This window comes from Echiichthys vipera (genome assembly GCF_963691815.1).
Source record: "Echiichthys vipera genome assembly, chromosome: X".
Taxonomy (NCBI): Eukaryota; Metazoa; Chordata; class Actinopteri; order Perciformes; family Trachinidae; genus Echiichthys; species Echiichthys vipera.
The window spans coordinates 17,484,862-17,508,528 of record NC_139825.1 but is presented as its reverse complement, the minus strand read 5'-3'; the positions used below and the strand labels follow the sequence as shown (position 1 = coordinate 17,508,528).

Genomic DNA, 23,667 nt, shown 5'->3' with positions numbered 1-23,667 from the left:
TTAGTTTTTAATACTGACGCTGTTCATCCAGTTGATGTAGGCAGAGACACGGGTAAAGACGGTTGGCCTCTTGTTGGCGTTGCAGCCAGAGGAAGACACAAAGCTGGTCACACCGTGGACGACCCACTGGCCGTTGACACTGCAGTTCAGGGGGCCACCGGAGTCACCCTGGATACAGAGAAAACAAAACGCAGTCGTACCTCAAAGCCATAAATTCATAATGTTTTAGCAGAGTCTGGCGCAAATACCCCATCTTACAATGCACTTAACTTGTTTCTGCCCTGACCCCTTCTGATCTCAGACAGCCTCAAGCAAGTTTGTGCAGAACATGAACTTGCAAGACTTTGACTACTGTAATGCTCATTATTCCTGCCTAAGCCAAGATGCTGTTGCTCGGTTACAGTAGTCCTGGACGGCAGCAAAACTACTCACTAAGGCCTTATATCGCTCTCATATCACCCCGGTTCTGATGTCACTTCACTGGCTTCCGATAACATTTAGAATTCAATTGAAGATCCTCAGCTATAAGGTTTTGAGCGGTCTTGGTCCAGAATATATTAGTGAACTACTAATAGCTCTGTATACCTCTGTTAGGCCCCTCAAGTCCTCTGAACAATGCTTGCTATTTGTACCTCGTACAAGACTGAAAACATGAGGGGACTGAGCCTTTGCTTTCCAGGCTTCCCCTTGGACTCAGATCAGCAAACTCTCTTGGAAGTTTTGGGGCACAGGTCAAGAAATGTTTTTGTCTCCAGTGTTTCCCAACCTTTTTCTCTGGTGACCCACTTTTCTAAAATGACAAACTATCACAATCCAAGTCACAATAAGCCATATCTGTAAATTGTGAGAAAAGTGAATTTGTGCATGAATGAACATTCCTAAACATCTTTTACTGCCATCTCCTTATATTATCTCAAATAGGTAAAACAGCCATTCAGAAGATATATATGTTCGATAAATCACATCTTTGTTTTATGCTTGTGTTGTTGAAGACATGGCATGTTAAACACTATAAATTAGACCAATTAATGAATTAAGGCAGAGTAAACAGGCTCTCATTTTAATTTCCTCTCATCAGTAAAAGAATATATCCTACACATAAATTAGATAAAATAAGTGTTTTCTCCTCTTCCTTCTCTCATCTGTAGGACAATATATATCTTATATATATATTTTCAACCACAACAACATCTGGAATAAAAGACTATTTAAATTCTACACATTTATTTGGAAACTCAAATTAAATCTCCAGCGATCCATGTACGGGTCGCACCCCAGTCTCTGGCAGTGAATGAGGTACTTTATTTTGGTTTTGATGCCTCTAATTGTTCCTGTTTTTTGTTTTTCTGCTGTTGTAGAATGTGTGCTGTGCTCATATTTTGTTCTTTAACTTTTTATCATTCTGTAAAATACTTTGTAACCTATGTTTTGATAGGTGCTATGTAAATAAAAATTTACTTCCTTAATTTGTGCACCTTAAGCACTAGCTTGGATCACTGTAAAGGACTTATGCCCCTGCTGATGCAGCAAGTAATCCCATGTGTCCTCGAAAATATCTTCCTTGACAGGAATGGGACAGGCATCAGCTCAGTGGGTGACTGCTCAATTTCACGTTGTCATGGAGGAGTGGGACTGAATTTTGACGAGTTGTTTTCCCCACTCTTCTCATATCCAAACATCTTCCCTGCTGCCCTAATCGCAGGGTGACATCATGGTTTGGGAGACAACTGGAGACACTGGGTTCCGAGCTGGAAAGAAACTGCCCTTCTGAAATAGCACCCTTTATAAAGAGTTTATATGTTGTAACCAATGGCTTTATAATTATTTCATAAATCACATTCTAATGCTTTATAGATAGATGGATACGTCATTGACAAAAAACAATTTTGGGTTTCTAGGATGAGACAAATCACTTAGGTCAGTGTTTAGCCTTTGCATTCTGTAATGATGCGGTTATATTAACATAGGCTTTATATGTAAATGGGAAAATAAATGGATATTGGTTCAAATCCTCTGCAGCTCTTTTTCACAAAGTAAGCAGTCATACAGTCCCAGTCAGTCAGCATGATTAGCCTTCTAATCTCTTCTTTTGTTACACTTGAGTATTCTTTCAAGTCTTACAAAAGAAATAATTAATGTGAAGGTATACACAATCCTGTCTAAAACCTCATAGGCTTACCTGGCAACCAGAGTCCCTGCCACCACCAGCACAGACCATGGAGTTCTTCACAGTGCTGCCCCACCATCCGTAGCTGGAGCAGGTCTTGTAGTCAACAACAGGCAGGTAGGCCTGCTTCAGCTGGGCAGACAGCTGACCTCCAGCTGAAGGGGAAAACATCATACGACTGTGATAAAGCCTGTAATAGCAGGATCATACACTGCTGCCTCTTTGAAATGTCATGTTATTTAGGGATTACTTTCTTACTCTATGTAAATACTGAACTGGGTTTTATTGTAAAAATGTATCATGATGTAACACTCACTCTGGGTGCGACCCCATCCAGTGATGTAGCAGGGGTTGTTGTGGGGCAGGACCTGACCATTGGGGGGCAGGGCGCCGAGCTGGACGTAGCTGTTGAGAGAAGCTTCAGAGGACAGACGCAGGAGAGCGATGTCCCACCTGAGGGACAGACAGACATGCTCTTGTAAGTAATAAACCTTTTCCATGAACTCATAAAGACTCATTGTAATGATTTTGTGTCAGACTGCGCCGTTGTTTGTCTTTAAGTGGGAGTTGCTACGTTTCCGACTTCAACAAACATTTATTTTCAGTATCGATTAATCTGCAGGTTACTTTTCTGGGTTATTCTGTTAATTTCTTGGTTTGTCACAGTTTACCAAAGCCCAAGGTGATGTATGGTGATGTCAACCCAAATATGTTTAACTGACAATGCTTTAAAAGCAGTAAACTTCATATTTTGGATGCTAAAAAGTATGTTAATTTAGTTTGGATATTACCTAAGCAATACTTTGATTATTAAAATAGTTGCAAATTAATGAATGTTATACTGTAAGATCTGATGTGTTTTAATGTGAGTAATAAGTCTAGTAGGAGTCAGTTGGCAAAAATAATATTTGAGTAAATCTAATTAAATAATTTATTATCAACTTATAAAATAATTTAATAAACAGAAAAGCACATATACTACATATCTATACCATGCATCTGCTCTATCAAACACTATTTGCCAAAGTTATGATATACATGTTTACAAAAAACAAAATGTTCTTATAATATGTGATGTACATGTATACTACTGTATTTTTATTGTACTATATCAGTATGAGCTATTTTTGTTTGCAGAAGTGGGTGAAAACATGAGCAGTAGCCACTAACCCTCCAGCAACGTTGTTGGAGTTCCAGTTGGGGTGGAGGTAGACGCGGCTCACGCTCATGTACTGCTCTCTTCCCTCATTGGTGTTGATGTTGTGATCTCCAAGAACAACACGCCAAGTCCTGGACCTGGAGACATACAAAAAATTATATTATCATTCTACCACTCATACTTTCTGGCAGTTAATACCCTCTAGTAGCCAAAGGATATCGGTTTAAAATCAATATTTTACACAGAAACTATTAGTTCTGGAGGAAATTTTAGCTTTTACTTGATATAGTAAGATTGAAACAGATGGCTGACAACATTCCCTGATACATTTCAACATAAAATGTCTTGGCTACCTGGAAATACAATAAAATACATTAGTGTTAATGTTCAGCTCTGAATGAACATATCCTGCTACTTCAGTCATGTCTCTATTAGTTTTAGGCTCAGCAGCTGTCCTGTGATGCATGAAAGTCCCACCTGTCCACACAGTGAGCAGCGGTCATGACCCATCCTCTCCTGATCAGGGTTCCTCCACAGGTGTGGTGGAAGTTGCTGCCAGATTTGAACTGAAGAGAGATCTAACGAAACAACAACAGAGAGAATTACAACTACGAGACACTGAACCATTCACATTAATGCAAAATGCTTCTTGGCAGTGTTCCCCACACTGAAAAATGCTTAAAGGCATCACAAGGAAAGTCTTTAGAGCAGTGTTGTAATATTTCAGTAATATTTATTAAAAAGGGGTGGAATAAAATAAGTTTACATTTATTTTTCTCTCTGTTTTTTCCCTTTTCTTTATGACTGCCCATTAATGTATGATAATTTAGTTTTTTCACATATTCAAAATAAACTATCTAAACTAAAAACTAAAAAGTGTTGTAAATAAACAAATTACATTTTAGAAGCACTGTATCTATGTAGAATTTAGAGGCACTTCACTTTACCAATTTGTGCTGCTTTAGGAGTGTACTCCACTGCATCTTTAGAAAATATTGTACTTTTTAATTATTATTACTTCATTTATTTAACATCTTTAGTCACCTGATACTCAAATTTTACACATAAAGCATGAGACCAATATGATACATTACAGGCTTTGCATACAGATGCAGGTGTTTTCAGTTATGGGGCATTAGAAATATTATGTTGGAGTTATGCCGGGGTTTACATGAGGTCCCCATGCACTAATAAGTATAATGAAGTCCTGAATTTTTTTTTATTATTTTTAATTTGTTGAACAAGATAATAACTTGTGTGCATAAGATTGATAAATCAGGTGGAAAAGGAGTATGTGTACTCATTGCCAAACCTTTACTTGTAAAAGAGCATTTTCACATTATGGTATTGCTATTTTAAATGAATTAATTTACTTAAAGGATCTGAGCACTTCTCGCTCCACTGCTGTATAGTCAAACCAAGCATAGAGTACCTGCCAAGGCCAGGAGTTGGGTCTGGCCACCTCCCCTCCTACAACTCTCTCCTCAGCAATGTCATCCTCCAAGTACCTGGGCTGAGGCGTCAGCTCAGCCAGCACTGAGCAAATCAGAGACACAGGAAGCAGATCGGTCAGACATCAAATATTCAAGTGTGTTAATGCAGAATGTCAAAGCAGAAGAAGAATCAGACAGTTCTTACCGAGGGCTGTGAGAGAGGTAAGCACAAGAAACCTGAGCATGTCTGCAGTCTCCAGAAACTTTCGGTAGTGGAGACTTCTACCCACCACTCTTATATATCCTTAGACCCGTTCCGCTGATAGTGTGTGTGTGTGTGTGTGTGTGTGTGTGTGTGTGTGTGTGTGTGTGTGTGTGTGTGTGTGTGTGTGTGTGTGTGTGTGTGTGTGTGTGTGTTCCATACCAGTACATGTCCACCTGCGTCTGTCTCACAGTTATCTCTACAGTGGGGAGATAACTGTGCCACACACTACTGTGTGGTATGAGATTGTTCTATACCCTATGTTTCTTTCAGCTTTTCACTATTAAACCTTTGTATATTATGTTCGGGTAAAGTAAGTTTTGACTGTACATACTGTGTGTACCTGGTGCATCATTACCCGCTCATAAAATTACCAGCTTTAAGGACAACTTATCTTTTCTAAGGTATTGAGGGAACAACATAAAACAGAGATATTTTAGCCTTTTAACACCAATATTCAGATGTTTTTTTTATTTTGTGCAGTCAGTGTGAATCTGATTTAGGTTGTCTGGAAAGCCATTAAGATTGGTGAGATAAAAAAACAACATACTGTAACGGACTGTAGTGACTATTAATGTTAATGTTAGAATGTGTCACTGTTCGAGTCAATCACTGAGATGTCCCACAGGTCAGTGAAGTTACATGTTGTTTTTTTAGGAAGGCTGGAAGCCTGTAGTTAAAAAAAGACTACTAAAAACATGAGTTAGAAGGTTGTTGGCCTCGGCTGCGGCCCACAGTAGCCATGTTCAGTTAGAAAATAAAGCGCAACAAACTGGATAAAGTCTCACCGCCTGATCATTGAGGGACGTTACACTGGTGTCAGAAGTTAAAGGCAATAGCATTAAGGACGTCGCCATGGAGCCATGGGGTCACGGGGCCCCTGTTAGCCGCGATGGGCTAACACGGGCTGCTACTGTGACCACTCCACAGAAGAGATGCGGCGGGGGAGTTACTCGAAGATCAAACGGGAGGGAGGAGCTGATGAGCAGGATTATGACAGCTCTGCCTGGGCTCGGAGCGCGGCGGAGCACAGAGAGCGGGTGAGAGACAAGACTCTGAGAATGGCTTCTGATGCGGGTTTTGGACACTCCGCCCGCTAAGACGTGGAACAGGCTGCCAGTGAGGGAACAGCGGCGGCCGAAGTCACAGCTGTCGGGCCGCCCTCAATAAAGACTCCCATGTATGATAGCAAGACTGACTGGGAGGCCGTTCATGCTCAGTTTGAGTTGTTGGCTCGGGCAGGCAAGTGGTCAATGGAAGTTAAAGCCCTGCTGGGGATGCTCTTTCGAGCTTGCTGCTGCTAAGCCCTGATGATAGGAGTGACTATGATGCGTTAGTTCATAGTTTAAAGAGGAGGTTTGGACAATGCTCAGCAGCTAGCCTGCTCTGCTTTGAGCTCTGCAGTTGACAGCCACGACCTGGGGAGGCGCTTAGGGATCTCGCCAATGACATAGAGGGGCTGGTCCACCGCACCTATGCACATATGCCCCCCACCATCCAGAGTGAATTAGCCCGAGACAACTTCCTCCAGGCGCTGTTGCCTACCGACCTGCGTTTCCAGACGCTGCTGGCCCACCCCAAGTCGCTCTTGGAGGCTTTGGAGCTGGCTTCAGAGAGGGAGATGCTGTGTGCTGGACCCCTGGGGGCTGGGAGGGAGGCGGAGTTGAACGCAGCAAGGCCTGTCTGGGTAGAAGAACTAACGCAGCTTGTGCGGGCTGCCACGCTGCGTGTAGAGCAGCGCCCCAGGTCACGTACTTTGGTTTGCTGGGGGTGCGGCCAGCCTGGCCACCTGGTCCGGCAGTGCCCTCAGGTCTCTAAAAAGCAGGGAAATGGGGCGGGGTCCGCTTAGTTGGGACAGGGCGGATCCCCGGGACAATGTCCCATCCCTGCACAGGTGGGGATATGGTGCAGCATGACCTGGTGGGGGCGTTGCAACCGGCAGATGATGTGGATGGCCATCTGGAGGGAAGTGTGATGCTGGGCCGAACCTGGTAGGCCCCAGTGACTATTGGAGGGATATGCTGCTCTGCACTGGTGGATACAGGCTCCTCAGCAACCCTAGTGAAACCAGATTAGGGGAAGAACAGAATAACAGTTATCCCTACCATAGTGAAGTTGCAGACAGTCACCGAGGAAACGGGCCCCCATGGTCGGAAAGGCACTAGTGACTCTGGGGTTGGGAAAACAAACTATACACTGCCCGGTGTGGGTCGCGGACCTGGAGGACTGCATAGTGGGGCTGGATGTTCTTGCGACATCCTGTATCATTGACATCAGGAGAGGAGCGCTCACTTTTCCAGACGGACATGTCATCCAGTTGGCTTGACATCCACTCAAGCCTGGCTGTACCGCTGCCCACACCATAGCTGTGCTAGCGTCCGAGACAACAACCGACATGGCTGCCTGCTGCCCTTCTCCAACAGACAACGTGCACCACTCCCCCAACACCCTACGGCCGGTTTCTACACATGCCAACTGCACCCCCACCGACATGCTACCTGCACCACCTTCCATTCACCCAGCTGCTAATCCACACCCCGTGGACCATACATTGCCTAGCGGGGGAGAAAGAGAGTCCTGGCTGTAAAGGAGGTCTGGCTGAAAAACTGTGATGGACTGAATATCAGCGAACAGGGCCTGTTGTGGCAGCTCCTATTGGAGTTCAAAGACTGTTTCTCTCTGTCAGAGGACGATGTGGGCCAGACGGGTCTCATCCAACATGACATCGCCACAGGAGATGCACCGCCCATCAGAATTAGACCTCGACGTCTTCCGCTGTCCAGGCAGGAAGCAGCTGACAAAGGGCTGCATGAGATGCAACGGGTCGGACTCATTAAGCCTTCCACCAGCCCGTGGGCCTTACCAGTAGTCATGGTCCCAAAAAGACAAAGGATGACTGGCGGTTCTGCGTGGATATCAGACCCCTCAACAAAGTGACTACAAAAGACCCTTACCCACTCCCACGCATTGATGAGGCCCTGGACACAGTAGTGGGGTCCTCCTGGTTCTCTTCCTTGGACATGCGCAGCGGATACAGGCAGGTTCCCCTCGTCTCAACTGCCAAACCAAAAACTGCCTTCATCACCAGCGGGGGGTTGGGGCAGTTTAAGTTCCTCCCATTCGGCATCTGCAATGCCCCTGCTACGTTTGAAAGACTGATGGACAGGGTGCTCTCTGACATCTCCCGCCAAAAGTGTGTCATGTATCTGGACGACATACTGGTCCATGGTGACTCCTTCGGATCAGCCTTCAGAGCCCTTAAGCGGGTGTTGGAGATGGTGGTGGCAGCAGGGTTGAAACTGCACCATCAGAAGTGCTGCTTTATGAGACGGGAGGTTGTGTTTCTGGGTCACAGGCTCGGAGGTGGCGGCGTCAGCACCGTGGATGACAAGGTACAAGCAGTGAAGAACTTGCCCACCCCGAACTCTGTACATGACCTGAAAAGCTTTCTGGGACTGTGCTCCTACTACAGGAGGTTCATGAGGGGGTTCTCCTGTATAGATGCACCCCTGTTCCGGCTGCTGCGAAAGGGGGAGGCGTTCGTGTGGACGGAGGAGTGTCGCACAGCATTTTCCTCTCTGCAGACAGCCCTCGTGGAAGCCCCCGTCCTGTCCCCACCTGATCTATCCCTGCTTTTCGTGCTTGACATTGATGCTAGGAGTGTCAGCGCCGGGGTTGTATTGACTCAGGTGACACCTGGGGGAGAGAGGGTGGTAGCCTATCACAGTAAGACGTTTAACAATGCTGAACGCCGCTACTGTGTCACCAGACGGGAGCTGCTCGCCATTGTCAGCACCATCCGACACTTCAACTATTACCTTGGGGGTCTCCACTTCACTGTCAGGACTGACCACTCCACCCTGCAGTGGCTAATGTCCTTCAAGGAGCCAGAGGGCCAGCTGGCCTGCTGGATTGAGGAGCTGCAGGCATATGACTTCACTGTGGTTTACAGACCGGGGACACAACACTGAAATGCAGATGCACTGTCCCGTGAGACCTGCATCGCAGATGATTGCCGCTATTGTGAGAAAAAGGAGATCCTGCAGGGCAAGCAGCTGCAAACAGAGGTGAAATTTGCAGCGGGGCGGCCAGAGGGGCTGGCGGCGGGCCAAAGGCAAACAGCTGTGGAGGTGGCGGAGTGGGGACACGAGCAGGGGGAGGACGATGACATCAGGCCAGTGCTCACATGGGTGGCATCGCAGTGCCAAACCACATGGGACGAGGTCAGCATGTGCTCTCGAGCTACAAAAGGACTCTGGTCCACGTTCGACACCCTGTGTCTGTGTGAAGGGGTGTTAGAGAGGGGGTGGAAGGAACCAGCTGTGGGGGAGACACAGGGGCAGGTGGTGGTGCCAAGGAGCCTGCGGGAGAGGGTTCTCCAGGCAGTGCATGGGGTCCCTGGGTCTGGCCACTTTGGGGTCGGAAAGACACTTCGGCAGCTCCGTCTGAGAATTTACTGGGGCCAGCACAAGCGGGACGTGGAAGATTACTGCCACCGTTATGACAGCTACACAGCGCGTAAAGGCCCTACAGACAGGTCTCATGCCCAACTCCAACAGTTCCAAACAGGGTGTCCTATTGAGAGAGTGGGTATTGATGTCCTTGGGCCCTTCCCCCTGTACTGAGAGAGGTAACGGCTACATCCTCACTGCCATGGACTACTTCACTAAATTGCCCCGAAGCGTACTGTTTGCCAGATCAAGAGGCAGTGACGCTGGTGGAAGGAATGTTCAGCAGGCTTGGGGTGCCCAAAGTCATTCACACTGACCAGGGCAGGAAACTTTGAGTCCCGTGTGTTTGCTGTCATGTGCGAAAAGCTGGGCTCCCACAAGACCTGCACCACACCCCTCCAACCTCAGAGTGATGGTCTGGTTGAGAGATTTAACCGGACACTGGCACAACACCTGGCCATAGTGACAGCTAAACATCAACGAGACTGGGACAGCCATGTGACCCTTGTGCTGATGGCATGCCAGTCTGCTGTGCAGGACTCTACCTCTTGCTCCCCTGCTCTTCTCATGCTAGGTAGGGAGATCAGGACTCCAGGCGAGATGATGATGGGCAGACCTCCTGATGACCTAGGTGTTCCGCCAGGCCCCGAATATGCCAGGAAGCTCCAGGACCGCTTGGAATCAGCACCCGACTTTGCCAGGAACCATCTGCGGAGCGCTTGGGCAAGACAGAAGCAAAACTATGACATACACAGTGTATGGGTGGGACCTTGCAGGGTCCTGGAGAGACTGGGTGAAGTCGTGTACAGGGTCCAGCTGCCACCGAGAGGGAGAAAAGTCGTGCTACATCGGGACAGAAGGGCCCCTTACCGGGATACGGCCAGCCCTGCAGACACACTTGGGATCCCAGACACTGCTCAGACTTCCCCCCAGGCCCCCTCCGGCAACTTGAATTCCTATTCCGACATCCCTCAAGATGGACTTTTTGCCGTTTCCCATGTGTCTGCCTCTGCCCCCCCTGCATATCTCCCTTCCCCGTCCCCAGTTCACGCATGGCCTTGGAGGAACCGCAGGCCTCCTGCCCACCTGAGAGACTTTTTCGGTCCCCTCAGGGACGAGGGACTTCGAAAAGGGGGGGGTAGTGTAACGGACTGTAGTGACTGTTAATGTTAATGTTAGAATGTGTCACTGTTTGAGTGAATCACTGAGATGTCCCACAGGTCAGTGAAGTTACATGTGTTTTTTAGATAGGCTGGAAGCCTGTAGTAAAAAGAAAGACGAGTAAAAACGTGAGTTAGAAGTTAGAGGGTTGTTCTTTGTTGGCGTCGGCTGCGGCCCACAGTAGCTGTGTTCAGTTAGAAAATAAAGCACAACAAACTGGATAAAGTCTCACCGCCGTACATTTTAGTTAGCTATTTTGTGGAAAAAAAAAAAAAAAGCATCTCAAACACACCACGATGTCACGAACTACAGGTGCATTCTGGGTGCGCCTAACATGCTAACTTTAAACCTGAAGCTTGTGGAGGACCTCCCGGTTCAAAATAGAGCTCACAGACTGCCGTTCAGACCATAAAGACAGTCTATGGTTCGGAAAGGCGAGTACAAAAACAAACTTACTGTAATTTGCAGCGGAGAAAGTCAAACAACCAGTGCGCAGTGTTTGTGTTGTTCTACCATAAACTGTATGTGTGCTACACTGTGTGCCAAAATTACAGGCTGTTTTGCTTTAATGTGCGTGTTTATTGACTGTAGCTGCTGTAGAGCTTATATTCAAACCTATTTACATGTCTGTGCTATTTGTGCTTGCTGGTGCTCTTAAAGTGATTACGGTACCGGAGCTTGGAGCAATCAAAAAGGACAGTAGTTTCTCCTATGAACCAAATAAAAACAATATTTTGTAACACATGACTTACAGTAGTAATTAATTTATTATATTAAATACGTCTTGTTGACTATGTTATATGATAACATCTAAAAAGTAGACCTTTTTTCACTGTATACGCTACAAACAATTTCCTCGTCGCTATTAGAAATGTCATCGGCTCCAGCCATGGACCCACAATGGTTTAAAAGGGCCAAAGATTCATCAGCCATGAATAATGGGTCTCATTAAGCACAGACATTCAAATGCATAAGGTAGAGAGGAACATGCAGAGAGGAGGTACTGTAATAAGATTATGATTTGTGTTACAAGCTGCATGTTGTTGATTAATAAAGATAAAGATCAGTGTTTCAAGCTTACACTAACAACCCCAAGGATACAACAGTATTCCACATAAAGCCTTTTAAGTATTCCCAAGGCCCAGTGGAGAAGCTACTATGACTCTGTGTGTCCCTCAGTGTTTTTAGTGTAACAGAAAGGGCTGCTGCACAGATATTGGTTTAGGGAAGAAAGGTAATTGTGTTGGACATGTAGTTGCTCAGGCAACAGTGGAGTGAAATTATGTCCTGATTGTCTTGATTCTAAGATTTGGGACTAGTACTAATATTTTACATATGTATTTATTTCATTATATTCAGGCAACAGAATCAATATTGGGTTGTATTTTTGAGCAGAACTTTAACAGCTCATCTATAAAATGCTGCATGCAACTTTGTTATTAATTGGATTTCTGCAAAAATGTTGTATGTTAACTTCTGTTTATTGCATGGTGGCTTTTTGATCGAGGCAGGTAATCATTACTTAGAGACTTAGACTTAGACTTCTCTTTATTGCCTTTGGGATGACTCACACACAGAAATTGAATTTCCAGCAGCTTACAAAAACACATGCGTAGTTCATTTATCACACCAGACAATGTGTGATGTGACCATTAAATCTGTAGAGCATATTGTAGTGCGATTTCTTTATTTCAACTTTAAAGAAGCTTTCAATGAACATCCACTACAGCAATCATATAATAATAAACGTCAAGCAGGGAGATTGTAACTAATCCATCTACATTAATGGTGGTTACTAACTTCCCTATAGGCTCTGTTTTAATCTTATTTATGGAAGTTACTCTAGTGTTTAAATGTGGAAATAGTAAATTCAATGAAATAATGGAGAACTGGTTAAGAAGTTCTAAGGCACATTGAGTGCAGTTGGTTCCTGCAGTCAGGGCAGTCTATCTGTCTGAGCTATTTCCACCCTGATTATAGCACAGCTGCAACATGTGTGCAGTTCCCACTATAAGTTGGCTTATCATGCATATGCTGTACTGTACCCTCTGATCTTGTCTAAGTGCAAACTTAGCTTTTTCCTTAAACAATTTCACAAAACCAACAGAGACTCAGCAGAAAGGGTAATGCAAACCTTCTGTCTATTAAACACCAATCAGACTGTTTTTATCTGTACAGTTTCAGATGGGAGCATAGCGAAAACAAAACCTTAATTTGAAAATTGACAGGAACAATACCAAAGGACGGGCCAAACAAAAAACTACAAAATTAATGTCAGCATTCATCAAGCACTGCTGGCTGTTAGGGCTCAGAATCAGATTAAATTTGTATTATGTCGTAAAAACAATAACAAAAGTGTATCCTAGTACGTGCTCTCACTGCACCATCTGTCTGTCTCTGTATTTATCTCTTTTCTGTGACAGAGTTAACTTGCTGAGGGCTGACAGTGCTCACATGTTACACTGAAAGTGAAAATGGTGAACGTGAAGTTAGGTGATTTATCCGAATGTCAGGGTTTATTTATGTTAGAGATGTTCCATTTCTCCTTCTTGATACCAAATCTGTTACCTGAACGTATATTGATACTGAGTACAGATACCAGTGTGGTAATAAAAACATGACTTTTGTACTCGCCGATACAAATATCTGCATTTCAAGTAGTATCTGCACTGGTATTGGAACAACTCTCAAATGTCTCTGCCAGAGAAATATCAAGAGCAGTGATGAAGAGCAATAAGAAATGCAGGACATGTAGGCAGTCAGAAATAGTTTAAAATATTGATTTTGATACATTTTATTTTGACCTAGCCAATGTAGCCAGAGCCTACTCCAACACTGACACAGTGCTGTGGTGATAGGTCTGACAATGTGAGACAAAATTCTATAAAATACTTTATCCAAAGGGAATAATAATGTACAAGTAGAACAACAACCTCTCCGGGAACCATCACCTTATCATGGTGGAGAGTTTTGTGTGTCCCTGTGAACTTGAGGGCTGTGTTGTCTGGAGCCTAGTGCTCCTGGTAGGGTCTCCCATGGCAGAGTGGTCTCAGGCGAGGGGCCAAACTAAGAATGGTTCACAAAAGGCGCACTCACACTGTCCTTCCGCACTGTGCTTTAGGGTACTTGTGCCCCCCCTCCCTCTCCCCCCGCGGGCCAGGCCCGTTTGTACTCACACTGCCTGTGCCTCAGCGAATGCTTCTTGCCTGTCCATACGTCATCACGCCGTAACACGTCACACGCATTGATGACGTCATTGCGATGCGTCGCTTTGTTTACAAATCTTTCCATAGACCTCAGAGTTTTTGTGCGTCTTGTCCGACTGTTTTTAAATATTTTCATAGACCAAATCTGCAGTAAACACTTCACCTCTGCATCACACCAATGTGAACCTTTCGCCACCATAGTTGTTGTTGTTTAATGTCCGTGCATGGTCCGTCTTTTTTTTTTCTTCTCGTCCGAACAGGCGCACATAAATGACGTGATAGCCGCTGTAGGCGTCGTGCTCGTGCTCGTACATGTGCGCACGCTCGTGCTCGTACATGTGCAAACGCGCTCTACAAAAGCCCACGTCTCTCAAACGGGCTGTGGACGGCCAGCTAGCCGCAGCTAGGTGCGGAGCGGTTGCACTCACACTGGTCAAACATACTAGGCTTTACCCGTAAACCCTGTTTTGGCCCGGTGCGGAAGGAAGAGAGGCCGGGTTTGCCATGGAGCCCGGCCGGGCACAGCCTGAAAAAGTGATGTGGCACCTCCCTCCTCTCCATCCTGTGGCCCCACCACTCACAGGAGGAACCATTTGGGTTGGGTGCGCTGCTGGCTCTGGGGACGTGGAATGTCATCTCTCTGTCGTGGAAGGAGCCGGAGCTTGTGCGGGAGGTTAAGCGCTACCAGTTAGATCTGGTGGGGCTTTCCTCCACACACAGTCTCGGTTCTGGAACCGTACTCCTGGATAGGGGTTGGACCCTATTCTTCTCTGGAGTTGCCCAGGGTGTGAGGTGCCGGGCTCAGCCGGGGGATACTCACAAACCCCCGGCTGAGCACCGCGGTGTTGGAGTTCACCCTGGTGGACGAGAGGGTCGCCTTCTTGCGCCTGCAGGTGGAAGGGGGGAAAACTCTGACTGTTGTTTGTGCATATGCACCGAACAGCAGTTCAGAGTATTCGGCCTTCTTGGAGACCCTGAATGGAGTCCTGCATGGGGCTCCAGTAGGGGACTCCATAGTTCTGCTGGAAGACTTCAACACTCACATGGGCAATGATGGAGACACCTGGAGAGGCTTAATTGGGGAGGAAAGGCCTCTCTGATCTAAATCCGAGCAGTCGTCTGTTAATAGACTTCTGTGCTAGTCACGGATTGTCTATAACTAACACCATGTTCGAACATAAGGATGCTCATAAGTGTACGTGGTACCAGAGCACCCTAGGCCAAATGTCGATGATCGATTTTGTGATCGTATCATCTGATCTGAGGCCGTATGTTTTGGACACTCGAGTGAAGAGAGGGGCAGAGCTGTCAACTGATCACCATCTGGTGATGAGTTGGGTCAGAGCGGGTGAACTAGGAATGTCTGGAGGAGGTCCCTGTCTGAGAGATCTTCAACTCACACCTCCGGCAGAGCTTTTCTGGCATCCCTGTGGAGGTTGGGGGCATTAAACCGGAGTGGGCAATGTTCAAAGCTTCCATTGCCGGTCAATCTTGTTTCCTACCCTTACCTATGGGGTACCACCATGATCTATGCTGGCATCAGGTCATGTCTTGACGTTGCTGTTCCACCAGCAGGGGCTGGTGCAGGTCTCATAGTCGACAACAGGAAGGTAGGCCTGCCACATTATGTTTTGCATACTTCCACCATCTGCAGCAATACAGAGTAGAGACAAACATGTTCATGGAGACAGAGATGACTGCATGTGTAAGATACTGAGTCTCTGCATATTTTACAGTCAGAATTCTGACTGTGTGGAATTACATATGACTCACTCGAGGTGCGTACATACCCAGTTAGGTGGCAGGGGTAGTTATGGGCCAGGATCTCACCAGAAGGAGGCAGACGCATGCATGCCACACGCGTGTACAAGGTCTTCTCGGTGTCAGATGACAGCTGCAATGTCATTACTAAAGGTCAAAGATTGGGACTGTTTTAAATTATTCTACTGTAATTGTAACATTAAATCAAAACACAAATGGAAAGAGCGTCAGGAGATACATGCTGACCAAATAAATTATAGTGATTTTTAAATAATGGGTTGAAACAGAAGACATCACGCCGTCACGAATGTAATTCAAAGGCAACAATTAAATACGTCAACATTAACTCTAATGTAAAGCACTGTAAAATTATATGGAATGCTATTTAATTCCAAATTAAATAAAACAAATATGCCTATTTAATAACTCCATGTGGCTATGAAAAAAAAATCTGAAATAAATAAATATATAAATGCGGCAATAAATAATTGAATAAATAAGTCAAATAAGTAAATTGGTTATTACTAAAATAACACGTCAAACAACTCCTTTTTTCTACTTTAGTTTCCCAATGCTACATTTATTTCTCATCTGTTTTTATTTCCATTTCTTATACTCAAATGAACCTATTTATTTATTGAACTATACTGACTCATTTATATATTTATATTTACTTGTGTTTTTATATTTAGAGGCCACATTTATTTATGTGTGTATTTATTTAAATTTGAATGAAATGGAATTCCATAAAAGTAAGGCCTGTAAGATAAAGTCTGTCTAAAGATAAGTAAGATAAGTAAGTCTTCAGCCTAAAATAAAGTAAATTCTGTAGTCTATGACAATAAGACAGATACTAGAGTGCAATAACAGATACACTGGAGATGCTGTTATTGTTCCATTCAAGATGGATATGAATGTTGATGACACTCCTGTATTCCTCTGTTGGCTGTAGTGCAGGACGAGATCACAGAGGACCACACGTATACAATGCTGGAACGGTTTTGGCTTGGTTTAGTTTATTTGTTTCCACAGTAAAACATTAAGAGAGGTGAGAAACAAAGATAAGGGAGAAAACACAAAACACATTCCCTGTAAAATATGTGTAGGTTTATAACACTTACTGTGAATAATAGAAGCTCTATTATATCTATGTCTCTGTTACCTGTACACAATGTGAGCAGTGGTCATGACCAATCCTCTCCTTTCTGTTCCTCTGCAGAAATTGTGCTTTGATCCATCAGAGTAGAACTGGAGAGACACCTGGAGCAGGATTAATATGATATTACCTAACATTATAACCTTAAAAACATTAAAGAAAAATATTTTCATTCCCACAGAATCTTTATGTTGATCTCACACTTGTATTAGCATAAAGTGGCTGTAGTGAGTGTACAATATTTTTGTAACAGATGCAATTATGTAAGCACGAGCAAGACTTTTTTAAATCTTAGAAATACATTATCCCCTCTTTTCGTTTTCTTTTTTTTCGTTTTTTTTTTCTTAAATCAATAATTTGACATTGTGGGAAACACTCAAACTAAGGTTTTTGCAGAGAGTAAGATGGTAACACTATCATACCTTGTATACTGAATAGAAATGCACTGGATTTGGATATCGGCTCCTATATTGAGGGATTAGCTGGATCAGATATCAAATGAATGAGGCCGATCCAGCATTCTGATTCAGTCATTTCTTTTTTATTAATATCATAAAGCGATACAGTTACAGCGATCAAATCACTTCGATTCTATGTTTGCAACACTGGTTAGGGTTTTATATTACATATTAAAATATCTTTTTGCAGTGCACTTTACATGGAAGTGGTATTTATTTATTTTTGCTGCTAATGTTCACTTTGTTATTTGTTATAAATTATATTAAGTACATTTATATCTGTGCTAATTTTTCACCTGTTTTTAACCAGGCTAAATGTTTATGTCAAGCCTAATGCCTTCACTCACATGGACAGGAATAGTACAGTAGGATCGGATAGGTATCGGGTATCGGCTGATCTGCTCAGCGTTCGGTATCTGATTGGATCGGAAGAAACTGGATCGGATCTAATACTGAGTAAGACACTGCATCCAGTTAGCTTAGCTTAGCATAAAGACTGAAAACAACCAGCCAGGTTCCATCTGAAAATAAAAAAATCCACTCAGTAGCACTTCCAAAGCCCACTTACTCACTATCACATCATATGCCATATATAACCTTGTTTAATCTGATACGTATGGAAACAATAAAGTGATTATGGCAGATTGTATTATCCCCAGACAGTGGTAACTGTTTCCCATCTGTTTTTCGTTTTTTTTTGCTAAACTAAGATAACTACCCACTGGCTATGGCTTAATATTAATGGGCAGACATTAGAGTGATATACATCTTCCCTTTTAGCCCTCAGCAGGAAAGACAAAAACATGTATTCCCCAAAATGTCACTTTATTTCATTAAGAACATTTTTGTAGCCTTGTTCTCCTGTAGAAAAAGCAACAAAGTCTTTTGTCAGAAATGGGTCAAGAGTTGACCTGTAACCTTTCAAAAAACTATCTGAATCTTCAAACCTCCCAAGTGCACCTGCCAAGGCCAGGAGGAATGATGAGCCACTTGTTCACCTCCCACAACTCTTCCTGCAGTGCTGCTCTTCTTTTAGCTGGACTGAAGCTCCAACTCAGCCAGTGCTGAGTCACAATGGAAACTCATCAAAACACCATTTAATCATGGTTTTAGTTTCCATTTGTGTCAGTCAGTCTAATTTCTAAGAATTTGTTAGCAGTAGATTATTATTTAAGTACAGCCTTGATATTTCTTACCGTGGCTGTGAGACTGCTGAACACCAGGAACGTGAGCGTCTGCAGCATCTCTTCATTTCTACATGCACGTCTCAGTCTTTAATATCCTGAGCTGACCTTCACTCGATGTTCATCCTCTGCTGAGCTTGGCTGTGCTCAGAGAGACACCTGTGGTCAGTCTCAGACTTTATCTCAGTCCTTAATAGTGTGTGAATGCTGGATTTATTGAAACATAAAAGGTGTTTCCTAGAACCTCCAGTGAAGAACATTTATTTCCACATTCCCTGGCCACACTTAAATTTGAGTAGTTGTGTTCTGCATGAAATAAATCTATGATTTTGTATTTTTAGGTATCCTTTTTATACATGTTTTGTTGAACTGTAGGATGATAGTTTGATGCCCAAGGCAAATAAAATGTCACAATGCTGCACATAATTATGGTTGTATAAATGTTCAGATAAAAAATTATTCATCACTCAAAGTTTTATTAAATTTCTTTATATAGAATGGATCAGACAAATAAGAAAGCACAGTAGATCAAAACATGGTCGAATGTGTGCTCTTTCTTTATGTGCTGCAACACAGCTGACTCGTCTGTTTAAACCATGATCTGGAAGAGAGAAGAAGCGAATAATGATTTCACATCATATATAACTTAAATTCCATAAAACATAAATCTATACAAGCATTGCTATATTGATGATGAGTTTAATTTTCTAGCTCAATAGATATGATAGAAACGCATATCGCTAATACTCACAGAGTCCATCCATTCGATGTAGGCAGAGACACGGGTGAAGACCGTGGGCTTCTTGGGCGCGTTGCATCCGTATCCAGACACAAAGCTGGCAATACCGTGGACGTAGTATTTTCCATTAACAAGGCAGTTCAAAGGGCCACCAGAGTCACCCTGAGAGGAACAAGATTAAAGAGCATCTTCAGACTTGTGGACATAATGATTCAGTCGTGGATATTCAATATAAGTAACACCATTAGAGTTAGTTTATCAGTGGGTTCAATTTGTGCAGGAGTTTATTTAATGTTTCTTCACCAAATTGATCACTCCACAAGTCAAATAATTCATCTATAATAAGACCTTTTCAAATATATTTTTCACATAGGAGGAGACTCACATTGCATCCAGCCTCGGTACCACCACCACCACACACCATGGTGCTCTTGACCGTGCTGCCCCACCAGCCAGGGCTGGTGCAGGTTTTGTGGTCGACCAGAGGAAGGTAGGCCTGCTTCAGCTGATAAGACAGGGACCCACCAGCTGGACAAGGTGAAATTGGAAAGTTGAGATACTTTGAGCTTGACAGAAAAGTAGTAAGCTGAAGGGTTTATGCAAACAACTCACTAGAAGTGCGTCCCCATCCGGTGATGTAGCAGAGGTTGTTGTGGGGCAGAATCTGGCCTGTGGGAGGAAGAGAGCCCAGCTGAACGTAGGAGTTAAGGTTGGCCTCAGAGGACAAACGCAGCAGGGCAATGTCGAACCTGAGGAGGAACCAAAAATAATGTTGTTATGATATTACACTCCTAGTCCTATGTCATTGGGTTGGAACACTACTTTCTTATGCTGACATTCCCACCCATTACCAGAACATACTTTAGCCAAAGATATTTGGGAAATGAAAGAAATGGATTCCCTTCAAAACATAATTATAATTTTCTTAAGCATCCTTAAAACCGTATGAATGTAAGAAAAAAATACAATCTTCACCCATTAGAAACGCTGCCAGAGTTCCATCTGGGATGGATGTAAACACGGCTGACAGTCATGATCTGCTCTCTGCCACTGTTGACATTTAGGTCATGTTCGCCGAGAATGACTCGCCACGTCCTATTCCTGCAACATTTTTTTTTTAAAAAGAAGAAAAGAAAAAAAGAGAAACAAGATATTGTAAACAAGCAATGATTAGTTGTGACAATGGCTGGCCGATATGATCTATTTTCAGATTATATATAATTATCAAGATATGACGTTATATATCAGTATAGGAGATTTTGGCGACATTGCCTAGCCCTACTTTTAGTCTTAATAAAGGGCAAACCCAACTTTCATCAAACTTCCCTTGTGTGTCCAGACATCACCACCCTTTTTGCATGGTTGTCTTGGTAATGTAGCTACGCTGGTGAATAAGTTTTCTAACGCTGATGCATGAGCAAGCTAGCTAATTAGCCAGCCAGCCGCTATATGAGTCAAATTCAACATCTAAATTCTTCATCCACATTCTTGTCAGAACACAGGAAAGCACATTGCTGTCCCCAGATGAATGACAACTTTGTTCAGCTCATTTTTGGTAACATTAAGCTGTTACGAATGAAAGCATGGAGGAATTGGCAAGCTAGACAACTAGCCAGCTGTGAATAAGCAGGCAGTCACTGACAAGCTATATCTTGTCAGTGACTGCCTACAGGAGCTCAGGGTATTCTGTTTGGTAAATTCAAAATGGATTTTCATTTTTTAAATATCCTTAACCATGAATTTGAATTAATTCATAAAATTTCTTTACTGCTGACTAGATGTTGACTTAATTAATGACTTCATTGCACGTCAGCGTAGCCTCATGGATTCTTTATTATAGTAAATGATGTAAAAAGTAAAGTAAACCAGGTGACTCCTGGTTATGTTCATGTTGTGACTCCATTGTTTGAAAACTTCTAATTCAATAAATGAACTCTGTTGGTACATTATGTAACCGTTATAAACGAGCCTGTAAGAAGTTTCCTCATGCTGTTGACATTTGGAAACACTAAAACAAATCAAACCATGTCTAGGCCATGGATATATTCAAGTCAATGAAATCATACACAAATGCACCTAAAAATCATACAGCCAAAGGATACTGAGCGTATAGTCAAGTTAATCAGTATGTTACCTGTCCACACAGTGAGCAGCAGTCATAACCCAGCCTCTCTGGATCAGGGTTCCTCCACATGTGTGATAGTACCTGCTGCCAGATTTGTACTGAAGAGAGATCTGAGGAGGCGAAATATCAGACTTATGTACTGCATGTGTGAAAACATTAACAAGTGTAATTTTATCTAGTGATTGGAATTCTTTGAAGGGGGTCGAATCTTAGAAGCTCTGTTCCTTTCCACTCAAAAAGACCATTACCATAGAGATTTACGTACGTCATTGGAGATATCTGCAATGACATTTTGACTAGTGGAAAATCATTTTTTGCTATAGTTCAACTCTGACAAGTTATAAACAGAATTGTAGATATCTCACATATAATTATTTATAATTGTATTTCAGATGTCTTAAATTACATTTGAACTAGGTACAATTCCAAGCCAACATATCAACAATTCAATTTTGACTAGTCAGAATTCAAGACATCTAGAATACCAAATATAAATATCTGCAATGAACAGGAATTATAGATATCTGTGATTCAGTTTTGAATAGAAGTCAATGGTAAAATTTGATTGTTGATAGTTGTAATTATGTTGCAGATATCTTCAATGAACATTTCTATTAGTAATAAATTATTAATATGCTGCTAATTAATGTTTTGTGACAGATAAGGAGTAGATATCTTAAAGAAGAAGAAATTAAAATTGCTCTAATCAAAATTACATTAAAGATATGTTGGCTTTGAATTCTAATTATTTACGTGTTACATTAGATTACCTGCCAGGGCCAGGAGTTCGGGCTCGCCACCTCACCTCCAACAACTCTTTCAAAGCTGTCTTCCAGGTACCTGGGCTGGGGCTCCAGCTCAGCCAGCACTGGTTCAAAACATAAAAACAGAGGGCACAATTTCTACATGGTTTAATAGAGACCTCATAATACATTTTTCTTTATACAAAAAGAAGAAATAAGAATTAAGGGCACCAAGAATGCGCTGGTAGAGCAGATTATGTGGAGCTCCTAAAAAAAATGAGTGACAGACTGGATGACAGAAAGACTGACTGACTGATAGAGAACAGACAGAAAGAGATCAATAATGAATGGCTATACAGTGCAGTGTGTGCAGTCATTTTCTTACCCAGGGCTGCGAGACTTGTCAACACCAGAAACCTAAGCATGTCTGCAGTGTGTCGGAATTTTCTGCAAGGAACGGATGCTTCTCTCCTCCTTTTATACTTCCATTTGACCTTCAGTTGGTCTGGAAAAGTGCTGCTGTTCTTTCCCCTGGGATAAAAGCTGGGTATGCAGCTGTGGTCTGTCTCACATAGTGTTATCTTAGTCGGTTACCACACAAAGTGATTCAAAGGACTTAGAAAGGTGTTTATCATTATCCACCACATCTATTTTGGGCGTTGTTTATGGAAAACTCAACACATTTTTGTCGGAAATTTGGCCTGAAGGGGAGATGTTACCTTTTTATTTTGACTCAATTTTTCCAAAATGGTATTTCATGAATATGCAAAAAGTTATTTTTTGTTGTTACTCTCCAATGTGAAACCTTTAAAATTAATTTTCTGATGTAATTGAGTGCAAGATCTTGAGAATATTTTCATCAGAAAATAATCACGTGTCCATTTGAACCAACATTAATTATGAAGTAAGCATGGGGAAATATGTTTCTGTCCCCTCTCTTGTTCCGAGTGGCTCTCTGAGAGTAAGTGAAGAAAAAGAAAACAACGGTAGACATGCTATTTTACAGTACAACAAAATTGTAATGGCATACAACAAAACTACTATAATTTTTCAAATAGGAAAAAAATCTTCTTGTTAAATTATTTATTATTCAGTGACTTCAGCTGTGTAACTGTATGTGTTTTGTCTGTTACAACAACATTTTTTCAAACACCCAAGGAACATTGTTAAAACATTTCATAGATGTTAAAATCTAAAATACCTTCATACTTTGTCTGATTCCCACTAGCTTCGGCTCATTTTCCTGGGGTCCGTAAAAAATAATACAAAGACATCAACATAACATATGCACATCAACTGACTTACTTTCATTGTTCTTGTTGCATAGTCAATCTTATTAATTTCTTTTGAGTGTTTCTTTGAATTATATATTTGCTTTTGATCAGTTAAATATTTGTAGGTGAAGAATTTCACTGTCTAGGGTCTATAAATGACTGAGGAAGTGTCTTGTACAATGATTATGCAGCATACCAGCTGGTACAAGTTGTTCTACAAAGAAGGTTGGTTTACTGTCTACTTTTGACTTTCTGGCAAATATGAGAAGATTGGATGTTCATTTGTCCTCAATAGTCATCCATGACAGATTGCAGTGCATCTTTGCAATATCAGTTTTAAACAAGCAATGAAGTGAAGACGTAGTCTTTCTGGAGTTTTTTTTCTTTT

General features: G+C 42.8%; 1 protein-coding gene across 1 annotated transcript; it reads right to left on the bottom strand.

Moving 5' to 3' along the window:
- Positions 1 to 22,430, bottom strand: cela1.6 (chymotrypsin like elastase family member 1, tandem duplicate 6; the record flags this gene model as incomplete). The annotated part of the gene is made up of 7 exons (XM_083939542.1): positions 1 to 168; positions 2,180 to 2,322; positions 2,484 to 2,620; positions 3,338 to 3,463; positions 3,804 to 3,904; positions 22,033 to 22,130; positions 22,391 to 22,430. The coding sequence occupies 7 exons, from the start codon at positions 22,428 to 22,430 to the stop codon at positions 1 to 3; spliced, it is 813 nt and encodes a 270-aa protein (XP_083795668.1).
- Positions 22,431 to 23,667: the final 1,237 nt, after the last annotated feature.